The sequence below is a fragment of the Callorhinchus milii genome, unplaced genomic scaffold, assembly GCF_018977255.1.
Source record: "Callorhinchus milii isolate IMCB2004 unplaced genomic scaffold, IMCB_Cmil_1.0 Scaffold2, whole genome shotgun sequence".
Lineage (NCBI taxonomy): Eukaryota > Metazoa > Chordata > Chondrichthyes > Chimaeriformes > Callorhinchidae > Callorhinchus > Callorhinchus milii.
Genome location: NW_024704743.1, coordinates 59693903 through 59718853, shown reverse-complemented (window position 1 = coordinate 59718853; position 24951 = coordinate 59693903). Strand labels below are relative to the sequence as shown.

General features: G+C 42.9%; 1 protein-coding gene across 1 annotated transcript in view; it reads left to right on the top strand.

The window, feature by feature from the left end:
- Window positions 1-482: 482 nt before the first annotated feature.
- LOC103185982 (calcium-binding mitochondrial carrier protein Aralar2) overlaps window positions 483-24951 on the top strand; it is an 87557-nt gene continuing 63088 nt past the window's right edge. The window contains exons 1-3 of the mRNA XM_042332030.1: window positions 483-530; window positions 6706-6759; window positions 18011-18153. Coding sequence (XP_042187964.1) covers window positions 519-530; window positions 6706-6759; window positions 18011-18153 — 209 coding nt within the window. The 5' untranslated portion in view covers window positions 483-518. The remainder of the gene's footprint in view (window positions 531-6705; window positions 6760-18010; window positions 18154-24951) is intronic.

The window sequence follows — 24951 nt, the reverse complement described above, 5'->3', positions numbered from 1 at the left end:
GGGGGGCTGTGCTCACACCCTGTGGTGAGGGGGGGGCTGAGTGCCCACACCCTGTGATGAGGGGGGGCTGAGTGCCCACAGCCTGTGATGAGGGGGGGCTGAGTGCCCACAGCCTGTGGTGACCGGGGGGGGGGGGGGGGGGGGGGGGGCTGAGTGCCCACAGCCTGTGATGAGGGAGGGCTGAGTGCCCACACCCTGTGGTGAGGGGGGGCTGAGTGCCCACACCCTGTGGTGAGGGGGGGCTGAGTGCCCACACCCTGTGGGGAGGGGGGGCTGAGTGCCCACACCCTGTGGGGAGGGGGGGCTGAGTGCCCACACCCTGTGGTGACGGAGGGGCTGATGGTGTGAGGCTTGACGCTCATTGGAGAAAACCAGACGTCGCCCCGCCCCCCCGCCTCACTGCTATTGTGACCACATCAACCCCCCCCACCGCGCAGGCGCCGCCCCTCAGCCAATCAGGACCCTCGTGGGCTCCTGAGGGAGGAGGAGAGAAGGTACAACCCACACAGAGCAGCATCATGGCCACTCAGGTAAGGCGAGGGTGTGGAGACCAGGGACACCCTGGTCCAGAGATAACCCAACTCAGCCCAGACCAGGGACACCCTGGTCCAGAGATAACCCAACTCAGCCCAGACCAGGGACACCCTGGTCCAGAGATAACCCAACTCAGCCCAGACCAGGGACACCCTGGTCCAGAGATAACCCAACTCAGCCCAGACCAGGGACACCCTGGCCCAGAGATAACCCAACTCAGCCCAGACCAGGGACACCCTGGCCCAAAGATAACCCAACTCAGCCCAGACCAGGGACACCCTGGCCCAGAGATAACCCAACTCAGCCCAGACCAGGGACACCCTGGCCCAGAGATAACCCAACTCAGCCCAGACCAGGGACACCCTGGTCCAGAGATAACCCAACTCAGCCCAGACCAGGGACACCCTGGCCCAGAGATAACCCAACTCAGCCCAGACCAGGGACACCCTGGCCCAGAGATAACCCAACTCAGCCCAGACCAGGGACACCCTGGCCCAGAGATAACCCAACTCAGCCCAGACCAGGGACACCCTGGCCCAGAGATAACCCAACTCAGCCCAGACCAGGGACACCCTGGTCCAGAGATAACCCAACTCAGCCCAGACCAGGGACACCCTGGCCCAGAGATAACCCAACTCAGCCCAGACCAGGGACACCCTGGCCCAGAGATAACCCAACTCAGCCCAGACCAGGGACACCCTGGCCCAGAGATAACCCAACTCAGCCCAGACCAGCATTGTCAACTGACATAGGGAGTGGGTGGGGACACAGCATAGACAACCCAGACCAGCTTAACAACTGCAGTATGGAGAGGGTATCACTGTGGATAGACCAGGACCAGACCAAACATAGCATGGCAAGTTAGGTACGTAAACAGTGCCAGTGTGAGACACACCAGCATAGCAACTGAAGCACTTTGTACCAGTGTGACTTAGGAAATAGGCTTGACTTCAAGTGCGTGAGCAGGCACAGCTATGGTCCCCCAATGTTAAAAATGATGACTTTAATAGAAACAAATTAAAATCAAATCAAAAATAATTTCATCATGAGATGATGATGCAGTTAATGATTCTCATAACCACTTGTATAAACATCAATAAATTTGAAAAAAGTTGATATCACTTATGAGTGTTACAGAAGTGGTTATTGACCGCATGCAAGTTGCAAAGCTGTAAGACAGTGTGAGAGATAGACAGACAGACATAAATTGAGTAGATATTAGTTACAAAATAGATATATAATTTAACAATCCTTGCATTTGAAAGGCCCTATGCAAATGTAATTTTGTATTGTATTTTGTATATAGCACCTGATGTCTTCGAGACGTCTCAAAGGGCTTCACAGAATTTGCTGAATTTAAGTGAATTCACTATAATTTGTGGGCGAAAGGAAACAGTCGTGAATTGAGTGACCAATGTTTTTGAAGGAATTATTACCCCCGGAAAAGCGATCTACCAATTGACTAACAACCAGGTTCATATTTATTGCTAGGTAAACAGAGGCGTGTGAAGTAAGGAAACTTGCTCAATGTTTCGCCCTGGCCGGGAATCGAATCCAGGTCTCTTGCTTGCGAGGCGAGTGCTCTAACCACTGAGTTACAGAACTCCATCTATAGAAATCTATAGTGCAGAAGGAGGCATTCGGTTCACCGAGTTCACTCCGTCTCACAGAGCAAGGAGATCTATTCAATCCTGGCTTATCCCCTAACCTCTTGAAGCCCCATTAATGTAGTAGTTTGTGGTTTGTGGACTCCGATAACAATATTTTTTGTCTAATTTAATCTTCCCATTCTATAAAGCATCTTTCAGCCTCTCCATTTCATTCACTATTCTCCAGTCAAAGGTTGGGAGATAGACAGCTTCCATCCCCTTTCAATTGTATGCTATAGCTGATGTCTAGCAGGTACATGAGTATTGTTTAGGTTTTATTCTCTGGTTCCTTCTCTCCTCTGGTTCCTTCTCTCCTCAACACCCAGAATGAAACTGTTGCTTCTGCTGATGGGATAGTCGAAATTTAAGATATTTAGTAAACGGGCAAATGGGGAGGTTAGGAAAAATAATTTCACACATGGCGTAGTTAGAATGTGGAATGCCCTACTGGGAGCAGTGGATGATGCAGTAACCATATTAAGTTTCAAAAGGAGACTAGATAAATGCCTAAAAAGGAATAAGCTACATGAGTATGGGAAAGGGCAGGCAAATGGGACAGAAAGTATTGCTCTCAGAAGAGCCAGCACATACAATGGACCAGATGGTCTTCCCTGCTGCAAATTACTATGGTTGTATAGGAATTTGGGGTTTGAAGAATTGTGGGTGTGAGTTTACAGCATATCCACTTTATTGCAGAGTATTTTGGCACAAATGTGCAGAGTATATTTGGACATGAACTTGTCCAGTTATATTTTTTTTATAGTGCTGACCTCAAGGGTGGCCTCATTTGAAACATAAACGCAGACATAAATATTTTCTTTGGACCAAGGGGAGAAGTTATAAATTTTCATCTTTGAAAATGTTGTCTTTCACTTGAAGCCCTTTCTTGCTGAAGCTGAATTCAGTGAGTCATTTACAATTAAGCGCAGACGTTTAAAACTATCATACAGTAGTACAGTACATGTCTCATCAAGCTAGAACTGCAGTGTATGATTAGGTATAAAATGTACACAGCTCGTAGTCTTTAATTTATCTCACTAAGTGAAAGGTTTATTGAATTGGTTTGCTTATTAACAAAATATAAATTTTGAGCTGCACCTCTACGCCTTTGGATTGTTTTTATTTTGGGAGCACATGGTTTAAGCTTTGTTTGTGAAGTTCGGATCTTTGCTTTAAACAAGAGTAGCCCAATGACCACATTGTTTTGCTTGTTGCTGTTGATTTGTTCCAGAATATGGTGGTTATAAGTTGTTGCTGTAATAAGCATTAAATCTGATTACTTTAAAAAACAATAAGTGGGTAGAGCTCACTGTGGCTGAGTAAAGTCAACGTTAATAACTGGGTACGAGGCAGGGAATGACATTTGTCTTGGGAGTAAACTGCCCAGTTCAAACAAATGCACTCAAATAAGTTATTGCCTGACATATCAAATTAGGGTATATTTACTTAGGTCGGTTTTCTAAAAACACAGAAAACAGTCAGGGGAATACTTTGCATAAAAGGTATTTCTAGTTTAAATCAAATTTGCCAAAGCTTTTCTCACTCAATATTTACTGTATGACTGGACTGATCATAGTGTTCACAAGATCACACAAAATTTGTTTAGATGAAGAATATCCTTTGGCCCATTCGATCTCATCCTTCCAGAATATCCACCCCACCCCCCCCCCCCCCACCCAAAGCACAGCATCAAACTGCATTTTTAAATAAGACAAGTGTCCTGGCCTCAATCACCTCTCTTGACAACTGTTTTTGTTGTTGATTACTCTCAAAAATAATTGGATTGATTGAGTCATTCTGTTGGCATTCATGGTCAGTGGATATTTTTGAATAAATCCCATTGGAGTGTTTCCAAACATGTGTCCCCGTACTGAACCTCGGCTATGAGGAAATGTTAGTCTCAGCCCTGAAATCAGTGATCCAAAGGAGTTGTTTTGAGCCAAAGGTGAGTGACAGAATGCCATGTTTCTGTGCCCAGCATCAGAAATGTTACAAAGATGGAATCCCTCATCTGAAAGTCAGCCAATGACTAGTAATTTTTAAACAGTTGAATAATGGGTAGTCTTAGATGATTACATGAGGTCTTATCTTGGAATAAGTGTGAAGTCCCATAGCGTAGTGGTTAGCGAGCTCGCCACACAAGAGAGATGACCTGTGTTCGATTCCGAGGAGGGGAGAAACTTTCGGCAAGTTTCCATACTCCATACGCCTCTATTTACCTTGCAGTAAGTAGGAACCCGATTGGCGGATCGCTTTCCGGGAGTAATATTCCCTCCAACAACATCAACACAAATCACTCAATCCATGAATGTTTGTGGAACACTGCTGTCTGCAATTGGCTGCCTCGTTTCACCCACAAAATACAATCAATCCACTTTACAATAGATTCTGTGAAGCTCTTTGAGATATCTCAATGATGTGATAAGGCGCTATATCAAATGGAAGGATTATTATTATGATCTAGTTATGGATCAGTTGAAACTTTTAAAATTGTCAAAAATGTAGTGTAAAAATGTATTGGCATGGTGCTTTTAATGAAACAAATTGTTGTGGTATTCTTTATTTGCTACTAGAGTCTTTAGAATAATTAGAAAATATTTTGCCATGTGGAATTAGCTAAACTGATAATGCCCAATAAAAGAAAACAAACATTACAAGTTTTTAGTTAAACAAAACTCGTAGGTATGCTCAGATCATACTTAAACTTTGTTTACTTTCTGCTAAATAGTATCTTAAATTAAGTTATTATTATTAAAAGTTTTTCATAAGATAATGTTTTAATTTCCAGAAAATAATGTGGTTTTGAACCTATTTGTAGAACTCAGCTGTCTGTAACTCCTATTTGTGCCTTAATAAATTGCAATCTCTGCTAGGTCATTAGGTCATATGGAAAAGGGGGAAGAGAAAGCTAAAATCCACTTGAAGCATCACAGATGCCCAGTAGTTTTTGGTCTGGAGTCCCTCTATCCTGTAAAAGGAGTTTAGAGGTTGACGATCAATAGATCTGGAGATCATTTTAAATTTTTAAGTCCTTATTTAAGAACAACTTGCACTTATAGAGTGCCCTCAACGCATGGTAGCGTCTGAGAGCGCTTAGTTAAACACTAAATAAGCAATAAAATCCAATCTCTTAACTTTTTTGGGGAAAAAAAAGTAGTTTCAAGTTATGCTGTGCCTCAACTGTTTCCACCTGGGTTAATGGAATGTAACCTTCTGCAGGTTAGCTGTTAGCATTCTTGTGATTAATCAACAGGGATTGCTATTCAATAAAGCAGGTCAGCATGTCTGTTTTCACTTTCTTGATGTGATAGCACCTCCTCCCCCAATCTTTGTTCACTGTTCCACCCAGAAGTTCAGATAAATGCTGACAGAACTTGCTCAACCGTGATAAGGGACCTGGAGGGATGGGCAGCCCTGCGGCTCAAACTTGCAACGTGGCTGGCCGTTGAGCTCGCATGACACTTGAGGTCTGAAACAACCCTGAGTGAACCAGACTGTCAATGAGGTTTTCTTGTTTGTATAAAATCTACTTTTCCTTGAAGTGATGCTATGAGAACTCGTGACGGGAGCCTGCAGTAATTCATCTGCCCAAACACTTATTTAGATATTTTTCAAGAAACAATCTTAAATATTTTGGCTGTTTTCTGGTTTAGAACACCTGCTGTATGAAGTTTGTTGTGTTGGTTGTGTGTTTCCCTAGTATGGTATATTTGCTGGTATATATTTTTGGGCTAACAAAATCAGACTGGAGTGTTGTCATGTGAAACATGAATCAATAACACATGCCCTCTGTTTGAAAGGTTGATGAGCAATAATGTTGTGGGGGTGGGGAGGAGAGGGATCATTTTGGATTGCCCTCTCAATTGGAATTGGAAATTCCTTTTTGTGTAGCTGTTCGTATTAATAATTATAATGTGGCATTGTAACATTATCACAGTTTAAAATAGATGGAATTATTTTGCTTTAGTTTTGCAAATACTTGGTTTGCTGTACAGCAGTCTACTGTAACTGAATACATGGAATTGCAGAACCTGGCATCTTTGGAATTTGTCTGAATTTTTGAAGCAATATAGCTTTTTCTTAATGATAAAATTAGAAGTAGGGCCAAGCCTTGGCGGTATAGAGGCCACCCAGGTTGAAAATGGGAGAAGAAAAGATGAGAGAAATCAAATCGTGGTTAGGTGATGCCAAGCTTGGGTTTTTAAAAGCTTGTGGTTTAAAAGAGGAAGCGAAGACTGAGGGCATAAGAAGTTCCACAGTTTTAAGGTATAGGAGAAGAATGACTTGGGTTTGGAGACTGTTTGATCACCGTGTTGGAAGGTTTGAAGGAGAAGCATACAGGAGTAAATCATTTAATAAATTTGCTCGATTTTCCTGTAACTTTTTTTCAGGAATGAATTTATACAAGAGAGATCTTTGTATATTATTTTGTGTGTTAAGATGTTATGAATAAAACTATTCAAAATGTACTGCTGATGTCTTGAGATTTGTCAACTAACAATACTTTGCTTTCTTTTCCCAGTTAGCTTCCTGCAAGAGAGCTGATCCAGCTGAACTGAAAACTATATTTTTGAAGGTATGTGAATTTAATGCCACTTGGCTTTTATTTCCTTTAGTCAATCAGTACAATAATTTAGAAAATGCGAGGGAGGGGAAAAGATAGACATAGGACCAAAACATTGACGAGGTCAAATAAGTGAATATAAGGAAAAGCATAAAATTCCATTCACAACAGCAGGAAAATTAAACAATATTTATTGAAGTTAGTGTGGTATAGTTTCCCTTGGAGAAACGTAAGCTAGAGTAGTATGGTGTACAAACGGGCTAGCCATCCAATATGCCATATACCTCTATTTTGTCAAACAATATTGCCTCACTCTCTTTGCAGTCAAATCTTCCTAATTTTCTGCAAGTTAAGGAGAACCTCCCTTCTACACCCCACCATTAACACGCAACCAACTTGCTTTTTCTCCAATTTATAAATGCAAGCTGTTGCTGTGGTGCGTGTATGTGTGTACGTGCGAGTGTGAATTCGAAAATCAACTATAGAGATGGGATTGAAGTGGATAATTGATGAAGGTGGAATGTGAAAATATCTCCACTGTAATTGAATTGTGAAACTCTTACCAGAATAAATACTCAAAACCATTGCTGTATTTGAAAATGCGGTTTGAGGCTTCCAGTGAAAACCAGTTTGAACTCCTTTTAATAGCTGAACAGTGTGTGCACATGTTTATTTCTAAGTTTTGACTTCTGTTACGTAAATGATTAGACTAGAGCAATAAGTTGTTTGGAGATCTTTTTCCTCCTCATTCAAGTGATTAGGTACAGAGAAACATCAGAAAGACTACAATCATATGACCAATTAATAAATCAATCTCTCCAATGGCTAAGTTCATTGCACCTTAGTTTCTTTACTTTCCTAGGGAAACATGTCTGCCTCACCATAATACAGATGATTGAAAGCTTCAATAAAATGTTTGACTTGAATTCTCAATTTATGTAAATTTTGATCATTATAGCTGTATAATTGCTACTGAATGCCAGTCATATCTGTGCTTTCATTTTCGTAAGCTTTTATCCTTCAAATTTGTTCTTTTTGGGATGAAAACTGAAATTCTTCTTCTTTTTCTCACAAATTCCCTGAAACCGTTTTCTGTAAATGGAGTTCTGACCCATCGACGCATGCACATTGAAGTACGCATGTGCAGTGTAGATTATTGATTAAATTGGATTTATACCACTTCTTGTCTCATATTTGTGAAAGTCTTTCTTATGTTATGGTCCTGATATTTTTTAATGAACCTGTCAGTCTAATTAGTAGGGTTCTAGATCCATCTGCCTAAAAAGGGCCACATTGACTCATCTGTGGAATCCGTTAATTTGGGTATCTGCATGCACTGGCTAATCTGACCCGCGAAAACATGTAATCTTTACCAGTGATGCTCAAAAGTGGAAAATTATAAGGGTACAGCCTCTTATTGTAGTGGTCCATACCGTAGAATTGTGTCTTGGAGTACTTAACAATGGTGGTGTTTGATGCTGTGATAGGGAACTGTGGCCATAGGCTTGGTTGAAGAGGAAGGTCTTTAGGTGTGACCTGAAGACTGGCAAAGAGTCTGAAGGGAAGGGGTGAAGGGATTGGGACAGGGAGTTCCAGACTTTCAGGGTACAATGGCTAAAAGTTAAAATATTAAAAGGAGTGGAAGAGCAAAGGGACTTGGGTTTAATGTATGTAAATCCTTTAAGGGGGAAGGCAGGTGGGTGAAGTTGATGAAGAAAACAGATGGAATCCTAAGTTTTATAAATTGGGCTAAAGAATATATAAGCAAAGATGTAATGCAAAACCTATATAAATCGTTAGTTAGCAATCAGAATATTGTGTCCAGCATATTGTGTCTCCCCACTTTAAAAAGACATCAGGGCAATAGAGGGAAGGAGATACAGTAGGATGATACTGGGGATGAGGGTTGGCCTATGAGCTGAGACTAGATGAACTGGGACTTTCCACTGAAACAAAGAAGATTGAGAGGTGACCTAACAGAAGTCTTTGAAATTTCTGAGGGGTTTTGATAGTCAATAGAGAGAAATTATTTCCACTGGTCAGTGAATCAGTAATTAGAAGGCATCAATTTAAGATGCTGAACAAGAAAATGGGAAGATTAGGAGAAGTTTTTTCAGGCACGGACTTGTTATGATATGGAATGTCCTGTGGGAGTGCTGGTTGAGACAGATCCAGGAGTCCTGTATTAGAGCACTTGCCTCACAAGTGGGTTTGATTCCCAGCAGGGCGAAACCTTGGGCAAGTTTCCTTACTCAACACCTGATAATAATCACTTTAGAAAAAAAACAATAATAAATTGGTCATTTTCAATCCACGACTGTTTGTGGGACACTGGCTGCGCGTTTCGCCCACAAATATACAGTCAATTCACTTTACAGTCTATTCTGTGAGCTTTTTAAGACGTCTAGAAGACATGAAAAGCACTACATCAAATGCAAGGATTATTATGATTATTCCATATTGACCCTCAAAAGGGAACTAGACAAATAACTTAAAGAGTGGGCTGCAGGCTTATGGGGGAAAGAGCAGGCACATGGGACTGAAATGATTGCTCTCAAGTGAGCTGGCACTGATACGATAGGTCGAATGGCTACCTTCTGTACTGTAAATTTCTATGGTTCTATGGAAAGCATGGCCACTGATGGTAAAGTGGAGCGGTCGAGTGATGTCTGGAACTGGCTGAGCAAAGGGCAGGGAGTGGAGTTCCATAACTTCAACGTAACTCTATCATTGTCGCCATTCAACATCCCCAAACATATATATATCATTTCGTTACTGCAACTTCCTGCAGTTGGTGGTAGTGCCAAATTGCAGCAAGTGTGATAACTGGATGAATCGTATTAAGTTCCAAACCATATTGGACTGTTAACTGAGTTGAGCTAGCAAGATTGTAGTGTGTTTTCATTTGGTTCCAAGACTTCAGGTGGATGTGATACTGGATTTGCTGTAGCTAATGGTTCAAATTAAGGTTGACAGGTGAACCATAATAAAGCAGGATGCTTATTTTGTTGGTGACCTTGTCTCTCGCAATAAGTTTCTTTGAATGAATGCTGTTATTGTACAGACATAAATAAACTGTTCAGATTATTTTCTATTATGATTTCCTTGCTTAGTTTGCTTAATTAATTTAAGTTATATTTTGAAAATGAGCTTCCCTTTCCCTTATCAATACTGCAGTTCTTTCATTGTTATGCCACTATTTCCCAGAAAATTAATTAAAACAATTTTCCCCCTTCCACGGGCAACACATTTTCCAAAGTTTCATATTTCACATTTTCTGTAACTTGTTAAAATAAAATAAATTGCTTGGCTGCTTATTTTTCTTTCTATTTATTCTGTTTCTTGTTACATTGCAGGTATAAATTAGCTGCATACAGCATGTAGGCTTTGTTAAACACTGACCCTTACCAATAGTGACTATCTTTCTTATGCATTCCCATAGTTCTGCTTTTATGGACTGCTTTGCATTAGTCACTCAAAAAAGTGAAAATAGCTGCGGGAGTTTCATGTGCAAATAGTATATTCAGTTTATTTCCGATATTCCTAAGATGTATATGTTTGCACTGTAGCAAAAATGGACTGAATATGCAGATTGTAGAGATCCCAAAAGTGATCTCTCAGAAGATGGTGGATGCGTGGAATAAACAAAAACACTAGGTCCTGAAGAATGAACATTTGTTTTTCATTGTCCACACTGGCCAAAGGTTGACAGCTGGCTTTCTGAGTCGATCTCTGATGCACCCACTCAAATGGATGTGTCATCTGGAAATGATTCAAATGCTTTGAGGCATGGAATTGTCTGGAAGCATGCATGCGAAAACTAAGACACAACTCTTATTCTGATGTATCCTACATCCATTCGCTTCAGAAATCGTGTTCTAAGGCATCCTTACATTGAACAGTGCAAATCTCATTTCCCCACAGGAGAGGTCTTGTTCAGGCAGAGCGTCTGTTCCTCCCAACTGCTCTTTGATGACTTGGATATTGAAAAGGAATGGTTATTAACTAAAGCACTACTTTGTGGTGGATATTGTAATAGATTCCAGAATATCTTCCATATATGCACTTCTTTTGAACCTTAAAATTGTTGAAAATGTAAGTTTCTAATATTAGAAGCTTGTGCTAGAATCGGTGAATTCAGCTCAAGGTTTATCTGCTTGTAATGTCACTATGTATTCATTGATCTCCACTATTAAAGCTGTTCAACTTTTATTGAAACTATTGTCCTCTGCCCCTCCAGCAGTTATTTGTTTTGATCCCTTGCCAAAGTGGACCCTTTGAATTTCTGTGACTCAGTGCCTATACTTTTTACCCTGATGGTTCACTTGCCTGTTTGACTAAAGAGAAAGCTGATTCCTTTTGCTTCAAATTTCAACATTGGTGGTGAACTGCACTGTGGCTTTTCCCATTTACCTAGATAGCTTGATAATATAAAATATTTCCTGCAGTATGTCAACGATGTTTGTATTCAATGTTTCCATGTATTTTGTTTTAGATGTTATCTATTTCATCCTATTTTGACACTCATTTTAAAGTGTTTCCACTTTTGAAGGTTGTTGTGACTTTTTTATAAGATAATGCTTTTATTAAACTCTATTGGGTAGATCCCATAGCTATTTCATTTGTTTCGTTGTCTCCACCAAAGTGGAGATAGACGCGTATGGAGATCAGATTGATTAATAGATTTCATACATAAAATTCTTAAAAGTTCGGAATTGCCACATTATTATTCAGGCTTTACACTCAGAATATTGGCTGGGAGACAATGACCTGAAGGTTGTTTGCTTTTACTTTGCCATCAAGGAGAATCACTGAAAGTTTTTAAGGTTCCAGCTGGCAACATATGATTGCACATGATGTTGCCCTTTGGTCTAGCCTTTTGCTCTGAAAGAGTCTTTCCTGAATGCTATTACTCATAGTTCCATTCTGAGTTGTAAGTGTGACAAGTATGGCCCTAACAAAGTGGCTGGCTATTGAGAGAAAGCTCTGGGGATAAAGCCAACAAATGGCTTGTGCCTTCAGCCAGCTGGGCTTGAATAAACTTGGAGAAGTCTCAGTTGGAAAATTACCAGAATACTGCCTTGACAGGAGTCAGGTCCAAGTTCTCCACACACTAGACCAATATTTAATGGGAATACAAATAAATTGGCATCCTTCAGGTTGCACCACAGAATCCCAGCCAAAAGCGACCTCGGAATCTTAAGCTGGATGCTTGCTTTAGACGCCAGACTGTTTGTGAAATGCATGAAACTTAGCCTGCTGGCACAGTAGTCACCAAAAAGTTTATGTCAAAATTGGTGTAGATGAATTCTGCCTTTGTCTCCATCCTCACCCTTAATAAACAATGTTCAGCAGGCCTATGATCCAAACGAAGTATGAATAGGCACACCAAGAGACAACAACAAAATTACATTTATAGAGCACCTTTCACGTCGGGAGCATGTCCCAAGGCGCTGGAGAGTCTACAGTCAGGACCCGTGCATGGGGGAGGGGTGGGGTAGGGGTGAGGGAAGACAGTGAGGTGGAAGGGCGACCGAAGGCACCATTGAAGAGGAGGGTCTTGAGACCGCCTTTGAAAGAGGCAAGGGAGGTGAAGGGATTGTGGGATGGAGTTACAGAGTGTGGGGGCAGAGAAGCTGAAAGCTCAGTCACCCGTAGTAGGGTGGGTCGGGCGGGAGACATGGAGCAGGCTGGAGCCTGCTGAAAGGAGGGAGCGGGGAGGTTGGTAGGGAGTCAGTAGGTCAGAGAGGTAGGAGGGGACAAGGCCATGGATGGCCTTGAAAGTGAGGGCAAGGATCTTGAATTCAATCTTCTGAGGGATGGGGAGCCAGTGGAGTTGGATGAGGGTGGGAATGATGGGGTCACAGAGCCTGGTGCATGAGAGTACACAAGCTGCAGAGTTTTGGATGATCTGCAGCTTGTGAAGGGAAGAGTTGGGAAGACTGATGAGGAGGGAATTTCCATAATCGAGCCTTGATGTGATGAATGCGTGGGTGAGGGGTGAGGCAGTGGCGGAGTCTGGCAATGTTGCGGAGGTGGTGATAGGCAGTGCCGGTCATGGCGCGGATGTGGGGGAGACAGGACAGTTCAGGGTCAAACAAGACACCCAGGTTCGTGACTGGCTTAGTGAGGTTGAGTGTGCAGCGGTGGAGGATGATGCTGCCAACGCCCGAGGTGCAGAGGCGCTGGCGCGAGCCAATCAAGAGAGCCTCGGTCTTGCTGACGTTGAGTTGGAGAAAGTTGTCCCTCGTCCAGGACTTGATATCAGACAGGCAGTCAGTCAGGACGCCAGTAGTCCTGGAGTTAAGGGTGGAGGCAGAGAGAGAGAGTTGGGTGTCATCCGCATACATGTGGAAATTTATTCCATGACACCGGTGGACTCTCAAAGCTCTCATTTAAACTGATGACGACTATTCTCCCCTTTTCCACTTCTAAAGAAAATTTCAATTGCTATCCAGAAAACGAATTTGGCGACTTGTTGGATATGATGTTTAAATTTAGACGTGAGCTAAAGTTTTTTTTTGTACTTGTTTTATTGGCTAAGATGTGCTCATTGGGGTCATACGCTTGGTATTCACAATCTGAATTTGAAAGGTTCATAAATAATGAATCCTGCTGGGAACCAGATGTACATTACCCCAACCCAGTCGATCTCCACTCTGACAATCTCCAAAGGAATTTTGCATCAGAGCAGAGATCTTGTGGGTTTTGTAACATTATTCTGGTTACTGTCAGGATTTCATATTTTAAGATTCTTTATGAATCCAAGGTTGTGACTCCTGCATTTTAGACCCTAATACGTTACCTTGTGTTGCTGAAGGTATCAGATAATCGTGATCTACCCTGCAATGTCACCATTTATGACCTCACAGGTCCATGTAGGTGACATATCTAGTTGTGATGTATTAAAATAACAATTGTAAAATAAATTTTAGTTAATGAGAATGATCTAATAATTGAGCTTTCATTCACTGGAATATTGCTTGAAGTTTTATATTCAGTCATCAAGTATTGTTGGTAGATCGGGTGAGATCAGCAAGCAAGACTACCGTGCGCAATTGACTGCTATGCTTTGCCCACAAAATATATAGTATTCAATTTACAGTATATTCTGTGAAGCGCTTTGAGATGTCTCGAAGACGTGATAAGACGTTATATCAAATGCAAGGATTATTATTATTAAGATGAGAGTTTTCTACATGAGTATTATCTACTTTGTCAGATGAAGGACAGCTCTGTCTACTATTTCAAATGCAAGGATTATTATAAATTCTCACTATAACGTGGATTGGCTTATGAATGGGGTTGAGGGTGGGTGCTATATAAACATAAATTGTATATTGTTATAATCATTCCCTTAAATTGTTTAGTATTTGGTGCGTTATTCTTTAGAACCAGAATTTTATAAACTATTTTTAATAATCCTCGTATTTTGATATGGTATCTTATCACATCATTGGGATGTCTCAAAGTGCATCACAGAATACACTAAAGTGGTATGCAACCTTGGCGTCAGGTTCGACCCCCAATTGTCCTTTCTCCCCCACATCCAGTCCATCACCAGCACCGCTTTCTTCCACCTCCGACACATCGCCCGTCTCCGCAAATACCTCTCTCCGAAGGCTGCTGAAACCCTAGTCCATGCCTTTGTCACCTCTAGGCTGTACTACTATAACACCCTCCTCACCAGTCTCCCATCCACCACAATCCATAAAATCTAAATCATCCAAAACTCTGCCGCCTGCATTCTCACCCGCACCAAACTCCACTCCCTGATCACCCCAGTCCTTGCCAGACTGCACTGACTGCCTATCCCAGAGAGGATCGATTTCAAGATCCTCACCCTTGTATTCAAATCCCTCCACTCCTTAGCACCCCCCTACCTCTCTGACCTCCTCTTTCCTCAAAACAGTACCCGTTGCCTTTGTTCCTCCGGGTCTGGCCTCCTCCTCGTCCCCCGAGTCCTCCGCTCCACCCTTGGCGGCCGTGCCTTCAGCCACTATGCCCCGAGGCTCTGGAATTCCCTTCCTCACTCCCTTTACCTCGCTCCCTCTCTTCCTACTTTCAGGTCCCTACTGAAGACCTTTTCGACCGTGCCTTTGGTCACCTTCCTCCCCCTCCCACTGGCTCGGCCCTGGGATTCGTTACTGTGAAGCGCTCTGAGATGCCATCCGGCGTGGAGGGTGCTATATAAATCCAAGTTGTTGTTGTTATGATAGTGTGTCATTGTGGATAAACTCAGCAGCGAATTTACGCACAACAGTGACCCTCAACCAGCAAAGTGAATCGTCAGCTTAATTCAAGTTAGGAGCTTTCTTATTTGAAATGTGAAGATTCACCCTTTGAAGCCCCACGTATATATAGTATGTACTCAAGTAGGGAGGGGAAAGGTGACTGAAAACGTGGTCAAAAACATGTAAAGGAAGTGTCTGGGATAACCCAATTCAAGCTATGGGAGAAAAGTCTTGTTCCACTTACTATGACAGCTGGTAACTTAGTGATTCTATCAGTCACTCTTTCATCCCATTACACTCTACAGTGCACTGTGGATGCTGCTTCCAAACATTGTTCTCTTGCTTTGCCTCACAGAGGAGCAAGAGAAAAAGTGTTGATTGACTGGAAGCATTGGCGATTCCCACAGCCAGTCAGGCTAGACACAAGAGTGCATTAATATTGCTTCTGGAGTATCAGCTTTTCACAGTACTTGATTTCAAGATCCTCATCCTCACCTACAAGGCCATTCACGGCCTCGCTCCCTCCTACCTCTCCAACCTACTATCCCCCTACCTACCTGCCCGTACCCTCCGTTCCTCTGGCTCTGGTCTGCTTCACGTCCCCCGCCCCAACCGCCCTACCATCGGTGGTCGGGCCTTCAGCCTCTCAGCCCCCAGGCTCTGGAACTCCATCCCCCAGTGCCTTCGCCGCCTCCTCCCTTTCCTCCTTCAAGGCCGGTCTCAAAACCTTTCTCTTTGACCGAGCCTTCAGCTCCCCTCTCGACTCTCTTCCCCCTCCTCGCTCCCTCCCTTCCCTCCCCTCACCCTGACCATTTCCCCCCTCCTTGCTCCCTCCCTTCCCTCCCCTCACCCTGACCATTTCCCCCCTCCTCGCTCCCTCCCTTCCCTCCCCTCACCCTGACCATTTCCCCCCTCCTCGTTCCCTCCCTTCCCTCCCCTCACCCTGACCATTTCCCCCCGCTCGGGTCATGACCCAACTGTGCAGCGCCTTGGGACGTCCTCCTGACGTGAAAGGCGCTTTATAAATGGAATCTTGTTGTTGTTGAGCAGGAAGCTGGCCTTTGACTGCTGTTAATGTTCTTGCGAGTGAGAGGTGCTATGCTCTTGCTACAAAATATTGCTCGCTAACATTGACTTCTAGTGTATTTTAATGATTTGCTAAGCGTGACCAGGTTGGCCAAGAATAAACTGTCATTAAAGTTTGTGTGACCCAGCTCTTTTATATCATACCCTTTCTTTAGTATTTGAATTTGATGTAAGGATTATTGTAACATTCAGATAATCCTCATATTTGATATGGCACCTTATGTAATTGAGCGCTTCAAAGCGCTTCACAAAATGTATTGTAAAGTAAATTGACTGCATTTTGTGGATAAACAGTCATGGATTGAGTAACCATTTTTTGGGAGGAATTATTACCCCAGGAAAACGATCCGCCAATCGACGAACAACTCTGGTCCTACTTGCTACTAGATAAATAGAGGCGTGTGCTACCAGGTCCTACTTTTCACACCGCCTCCATTTCGTCGCGGCAAACGGTTTCTCCTCCAGCCCCTGCACTGTCTCGTGCAGTGTTCCTCAGGGCTCCGTCCTCGGTCCCATCCTCTTCACCCTCTACATGCTCCCCCTCGGTGACATCATCCGCAGAGATGGGGTAAATTTTCACATGTATGCGGATGACACCCAACTCTATCTCTCTGCCTCCACCCTCAACTCCAGGACTACTGGCGACCTGACCGACTGCCTGTCTGACATCAAGTCCTGGACAAGGGACAACTTTCTCCAACTCAACGTCAGCAAGACCGAAGCCCTCCTGATTGACTCGCGCCAGCGCCTCCGCACCTCAGGCGTTGGCAGCATCATCCTCCATAGCTGCACTCTCAACCTCACTAAGCCAGTCAGGAACCTGGGTATCTTGTTTGACCCTGAACTGTCCTTTCTTCCCCACATCCGCGCCATGACCGGCACTGCCTACCACCACCTCCGCAACATTGCCAGACTCCGCCACTGCCTCACCCCTCAGGCTGCCGAAACCCTCACCCACGCATTCATCACCTCATGGCTCGATTACGGGAACTCCTTCCTCATCGGCCTTCCCAACTCTTCCCTTCACAAGCTGCAGATCATCCAAAACTCTGCAGCTCGTGTACTCTCACGCACCAGGCTCTGTGACCCCATCACTTCCACTCTCGCCCGACTCCACTGGCTCCTCGTCCCCCAGAGGATCAAGTTCAAGATCCTCGTCCTCACCTTTAAGGCCATCAATGGCCTTGCCCCCTCCTACCTCTCTGACCTGCTGACTCTCTACCAACCTCCCTGCTCCCTCCGCTCATCAGGCTCCGGGCTGCTCGATGTCTACCGCCCTACCATCGGTGGCCGGGCTTTCAGCCTCTCTGTCCCCACATCCTGGAACTCCATCCCACGTTCCCTTCGCCTCGCTTCCTCCCTTGCCTCCTTCAAGGCCGGTCTCAAGACCCTTCTCTTCGACCGTGCCTTTGGTCTCCCTCCCACCTCTCTGCCTTCCCTCACCGCTACACCACCCCACCCCCATGCTTGGGCCCTGACACCTGACTGTTCAGCGCTTTGGGACGTCCTTCCGATGTGAAAGGCGCTCTATAAATGTAATCTTGTTGTGTGGAGTAAGGAAACTTGCCTAAGGTTTTGCCCTGCCTGGGAATCAATTAGGGTCCTCTCACTTGAAAGGCGAGCGAGCTAACCACTATGCTATGAGACTGCATTTTATTTTATTAGTATCAAATTTCAGTGATTGCTTTTTATATTAAAGAAGGATGAGAATATTTGGGGTTTTTTTAACCTGCAAGACCATGATTTCCATGTTTTTGCCTTCCAATTTTTTTAATTGAAGCGGGAGTGGGGGTGTCCATCTGTTTACTATATTGAATGAGCTTTTCAAATCTGGACAATTTGATGCCCAAACAGACATTTTTGAAGTTCAATAACGAGAATATTTTGTTATGGTGTGAGATATGAAATAGTGCATAATAATGGTGATAATTTATACCTTTCAGTATGCGAGTATTGAAGAGAATGGCGTGCACTACATGTCTGCAGTTGATTTTGTCAAAAGGTTTATGGCTTTCTATGATGACGCAGAAGCCAACCCCAACTCAGTGCAGCTGCTTGCAAGTGCCGTACATCAAACCAAAGATGGGCAAGTATAATAAAAATGATTATTAATCCTTCCATTTGGTATAGCACCTTTCACATTGGGACGATGTCTCGAATCCCTTCATTACATGTACTGCATATTTGGTAGGCAAAACATGACAAGCAATTTGCAGATAGTAATGCCTCGCAAATAGACATGAAGTGAAGGAACAATTTTATTTATGGCCAAAACTTTTTTATTTTATTTGTTGGCCAGGACTTTTTTGTCCACAAATATACAGTCAATTCACTTTACAGTATATTCTGTGAAGCGCTTTGAGATGTCTAGAAGACGTGAAAAGTGCTATATCAAAAGCAAGAATTATTATTATTAGAGAAACTCTTCTCTTTGAATAGTACCATGGGATCTTTAACGTCTACCTAAATGGATAGCGTTAGTGAATTGACTGAAGGAAGGCATCTCTGACCATGTAGCACACCCCCATTACTGAACTGAAGTGTCAGCTTAGATTGAGTTCAAAATCCCGTTAGGCCAGAACCATCTGAAATGAAAGTGTCACTAACTAAGGCAGGCTGACACAAGTAATAATACAATAATAATCTTTGCATTTGATAAAGTGCCTTATCACGTCCTCGAGATGTCTCAAAAAGCTTCACAGAATATACTGTAAAATAAATTGACTGTATATTTGTGGGCGAAAATGTTACTTGAATTACATGACTGGATTGGTCTGATTGATGAGAGCGATTTGGTGCATTGTTCCCTGATGGAAGCTGATGCAAAATAAAGGATTTCTAAGAGCGTACGATGTTTGTCAAAGACTTATGTATTTCTCAAAAATAATTTTATTCCAGTTTCTCTCTCAGGTGAGTTGCCATATTATGCAAGTACTGCACATGCAGCATTCCTCTCAAAGCTTGGACGCTGATTTTGGCTTTCTCACAACTTTTTAAAATCCAGGCTTGCTGATTTTCTGTCTCCTTTTAACCGTTCTAGAAATAGTCTGTTGAAGATATTTGCAGTGAAACGTATGCCAGTGTAAAACTGAAGTGTATAGTAGCTCGCTCCACTGGATGAGCTTGCCACATCTTAGGACACTATAATTTCCGTAGTTCTAAAAAGCAATGTACTTTAGTAACTGGGTGATGCAATTCCTTTTGGAACACAGTGGGCAAGGTTGTTAAACACTGAGATAATTTGGTGTTGCTGACATAAGTCTATGCAGAACCAAGTGAATGTCTTATACGTTAAAGCAAGATTTACCTAAGCTATGTATTGTAATTATTCTGCATTTTTTATTATTGAGAAACCTGAATGAAGAGCAGGATATCACCAAACTTAAAAAGGGGAGAGATGACTAGATAAATGAAGTAAATGGATAGAAACTATTTCCACTGGTCGGTGAGTCAGTGAGTGACTAGAAAGCATCGATTTAAAATAGCTAATGGGGAGGTTTAGAGTTTTTTTTAAATGCACAGAGTAGTTGGGTTATGGAATACCCTGCCGGGAGCAGTGGTTGTGACAGAATCCATATTGGCTTTTAAAAGGGAACTAGATAGATACCTTTAAAGGAGTCTACAAGGGAAGGGGCTGGTAAATGGGACTTAGATTGTTCTTAAGAGCTACCACAGACACAAGATCACAAGATGAAGGCCCATCCAATCTCATGCCTCCGGAATACCTACCCTCTTATCTACCACAGCATCCCCCCCCCTCCAAATCTAGTTTAAGTGAACACAATTGCTATTAGATAGAATATACAGCACAGAAACAGGCCATTCAGCCCAACCGGTCTATGTCGGTGTTTATGCTCCACATGAGCCTCCTCCTGCCCTTCCTCAACTAAGCTTGTCAGCATAACTTTCAATTCCTTTCTCCCCATGTACTTATCTAGCTTCCCCTTAAATACATCTATGCTACTCGCCTCAACTACTCCTTGTGATAGCAAGTTCCACATTTCCACCACTCTGTTGTGTGCCAGCAGTTTAGCACCTCATTTAGTTAGACATATACCATCCTTCATACAGACACTTCATCTACTTTGAAAATGTTTCCCAGTTGTCCACAAGCTTGATTCCCTTCTGCACACACACTTCCTGACCAGTAGTGGAAGCTGATTAACATGTTAATTTTTTCAAAACTTCTGAGTAATATAGACATCACCATGTTTGCTCACTTCTTTTCAAAACTGTTAACCAACTCCATACATTCTTGCTTTAGCTGCTCAGATTTTCCATCCATAATGTCATTTGTCCCCACATGTAAAAACACAACTGGATTAAATCCCTCCCCACTCATTATTTTACCTGCCCTTACATTTTTACTTTTATATTTCATCACCTTTGCCCCTAGAAAGCAATATACAGCCTTATTTGTGTTATCTTCCTTGCAGAGAACTCATTGTCCACAAACCTTACTGATAAGTCCCCTAATAGAATGTTATCAAACCTCACGCTACATGTGGCTCATTAAGGGTCTTAGTATGGCTCACAGCCACCTCAACTTCAATAGAAAGCATGTATCTCAGAAGATTATTGCTGACAATTTGTTTATAGAGACACGTACATGGCTTTTTAAATGCATTATATGTATGAGGTAAAAAATTCAAATGAAGAAATCATCTGAATAATCGAACAAAGTGAGTTTATTTAATTGATACTAAATTGATGTTTTTTGAGTGACAATATAATATATTAAACACACAGTTCCCGTGAACTGTTTTCCATTTATTTAAATGAATATAACTTGCACCTCCTTATGTCTCTACTCTCTTCATATGTAAATGCGTGTCAATTAAACACTAGCAACTTGCACGTGCAACTGCACAAGCATCAATGGCTTGTGTACAAAGTTGCATTTGAAAATTAACTAATTATTGCGTAATTGCTGCAAGTTTGAATTGAACGTGGAATAATCAAAACCCCCCAGTGTTTTCAATGTATTTATTTATACACGCAAAAGCAATGTCTTTGTTGTAGTGATTCCACAAAGACTACACTGTTACTGTGTGTTTTTGATTCACATCGTAAGTAATTAGATATTCACACATGCATCTCCGGTGTAACAATTAGAAGTACAAATCTGCAGAAGGGGGAGTATCTTGTTGTTGTCTGATGCGTCATTTACATCAGCTTGTTGAAGGTTCACTGGTCATGAATTCTCGTGAGAGATGGAGTCCACTTCTGACCATGGTTCTCTTTCCATACAAAACTAGGGATTATAATCTTTAAAGGGCATTGTTGCTTAACATGCTAGAAATTATGGAGAAGTTTGTTCTTCGTGAAAATTTCAAAGAAAGTGCAGCTGCTTCTGCCGAAACTGACTGTTCACACTGGTCATGAGCCACACGTGTAGCTCAGTACAAATCTGGTCTTGGAATCCCTGGCTGAATACATTGACTTTCATATTTATTATACAAACCCAATTGGTGCCCTTCTACGCCTCACACATGTGCTGTATCCAATAAAGAAAACAAAGTTGCAAGAGCTTCTCCTAGAGATTGCTCCAGGTGCAGGCTGCAATGCACTCTCAACCACACATGCAGATCATTCACCTGTGTGTGGCACATCGATGTAAACAAATCTGCCGCCGTGTTATCCCGTAAAGCACACAGCCACCACACGTCACGGCATACTCTGTGACGTGCCCCGATTATTATTAATAATTATTGATAATAATCCTTGCATTTGATATCGCAAATCATTTAGACATCTCAAAGTTAACAATTCACAACGAAGCGCAGTGATATGCACCCTGCAGGTGAACACAACAGCAAGCCTGGACACAGCAATGCAGCACAAAGAGCCACAAAGTGAATGACCCAAAGGCAGCAAATACCTTGTGAGGGCCCCATACAAAGCTCGAAGCAGGGTTCCTACCAGTGTTGCGTGCAGTTGTTTACGGCATGGTTTGAGCTCCTCAGTTACTGGGAAACTGGCTGAGAGTCCGGGCAACTAAACATGGTAGGTGGCTGTCCCACCCCAGCGGCCTGGCTATTGGCTGAAGGGTGTCCAGTGTGGACCTGGAGGGGCCGAGATTGGCTGTGACCATCATGCTGAGCGCCTCCTGCCCCAGGTGGTTAGGTTGGCAGGAGGCAATTTCAGTAGGTTTTTGGAGCAGAGTGGAACCTGACCCAAAGCGTATGAGCCAACAAGTAATTGAGTCACAGTGACAGGGCCCTCTGCAATTGCATGGATTGCACGTACCTAATGCTGCCACTGCATTGACCAACTTTACCTGGGGATGATGGCTCAAGTGGCCACCTCCTGTGCTGTATATTTCTGTGGTCCTATGGTGACATTGTGGTTAGGTAATAATATAGGTTTTAAAAGTCTGTAGATTATGATGAATTAAGAAATCTTACAGTTCATTTGCGAAAGAATGATTTAGAGTAGGAAACCTATGGTGTTTTGATTTCAATCCTGAATATGCAGGAAGGGGGAAGTTAATATTTGGAACTTAAAATGAAATAACACGTGCATTTGATGGAAAGTGTAAGACTTCCATTTGGAATTTTTCATTTTCAATATTGAAGCCCGAACAGTGACCAGAATACTTTTTGTGACTGACTACTGCTACATCAGCGGTATAGTTCATTGATGGAAGTATTGAGAAAACTAATTGTCTAAAATTGTTGATGCATCCCACGTCAAAAGTCATGTATTTGGAGAAATTTGAGGTTCTAATTCAGAAGAAATGGCCATGTTTGCTCTTACATTTAAGGTGATTGACAAGTTTGTATTGTTTAAACAATGTTTTCTTTCTTGCTCCCGATTTACATCAGAAATTACTGTCAAGTAACATCTAATCTAAAGTGTAAACCCTGATTAAATGAAGTTTTGGAATGAGCACATTTTATATGGGGGTGGTGGCATGATTAGAATACAAACCATGTAAAAGATTTAAAGTGTGTTGAAGTCTGTCTTCAGTTTCAATGCTAACTCATTGTTGCTTCAGTTATAATTGTATTTGTTAAGTGTCACTCCACACTTCTCTCTTGATCAATTTGAAACAGCATTTTCTCACAAAGCTGTTCAGTTTTTCCTTGTATTATATTTTATCACAGCAGATGAACATCATTTCCCTGTATAATCCCACTCTAGAACTTTAGCTATTTTTGGTCTCTTCTCCTTAGCCTGAGAACACTGAAACTAAAACTCCTCCCTGCACACCGGTCGATCATTCTATCCTCCTCCGCCAACTCTCCTTTCACCTTAACCTTCATGGTCCTGTCCTTGACTGGTTCACATTCTATTTTTCACACTGTCTCCACTTGGTGTCCACAGATGGCTTCTCCTCCAGCCCCTGCACTGTCTCTGTCCTTGGTCCCCTCCTCTTCAATATGTACATGTACCTTCTTGGTGACATCATCTGCAGAGCTGGGGTCAACTTCCACATGTATGTGAATGACACCCAACTCTATCTATCTGCTTCCACCCTCGACTCCAGGACCACTGCTGTCCTGACAGAATGTCTGTCAGACATCAAGTCCTGGATGAGAGCTAACTTTCTTCAGTTGAATGTCAACAAGACCGAGGCTCTCCTGATTGACTCCTGTCAGCACCTCCTCACCTCAGGCGCTGACAGTATCATTATCCATGGTTGCACACTCCATCTTACTAAGCCAGTCCGGAACCTTGGCGTCTTGTTTAACCCTCAACTATCTTTTCTACCCCACATCCGTGCCATGACCCACTCTGCCTTCCCCCACCTCCTCCTCATTGCCCGGCTCCACCCTCCACCATGCTTCACCCCTCAGGCTGCCGAATCCCTTATTCACGCATTCATCACATCTAGGCTCAACTATCCCAACCTTGCTTATCAGCCTTCCCAACTCTTACCTGCAGATCATCCAGAACTCTGAAGCTCGTGTCCTCTCCCACACCAGGCACCATGATCCCATCACCCCCACCCTCGCTCGGCTCCACTGGCTCCCTATCCCCCAGAGGATAGAGCTCAAAATCCTCGTTCTCGCCTTCAAAGCTCTTCACAGCCTTGTTCCTTCCTACCTCTGTGACATGCTACCAACGCATGTTATGCTACCCAGTGTGTAGGGCGCAATATAAATGCAAGTTGTTGTTGCTGCAAACACCATATCGACCTGTCCACTCCCTCTGCTCAGCAGGCTCCAGCCTGCTCCCCTGCCCATCCCCTGCCAGGCCCGCCCCAACATTGGTGGTCGAGACTTCAGCCTCTCTAGCCCCCCTCTTTGGAACTCAATCCACAGTCCCTTCACATTGCTCCCTCCTTTGCTTCTTCAAGATGTGTCTTAAGACCCTCCTCTTTGATCGTCCCTCCCTGCCCTCCACCCTCGCTTATCCCAAACCCCTTTGCTCGGGTACAAATGCTTGACCGTCCAGGGCCCTGGGACATCCTCCTGATTTGAAAGGCCCCATACTAATGTAATTTGTTGTTGTTGCATCATGTTGACATTAGTAGGTTTTTCACTGAGTCGACCTCAACAACAAATATTTACCATTGTTACCAAACGTATTTGACACCGCTTTTAAAAACTCATTATACTTAATTGTTTGGTACAACACACATCTTGCCAGTAACCAAATGGAGCTGAAATAGTAAAGAATAACACTTTTACATTTGGCTACTGTTGTACCTGAATACTACCCTTGTCTGAAATCAACAAATTCATCATTGATTGAAATTGGGACCTCTCTATATTTTATAGTTCACTTACTCATTTGATATTATTGCACTATGATTTCCTTTCAGTTTTCTCTTTATTGCTATAATAATATGATGATAATAATCCTTGCATTTGCAAAGATAGGATTCACTTGTAATGTCACTGTTGTAGGTTATTTGAGTTTGCCTCTATCCTTA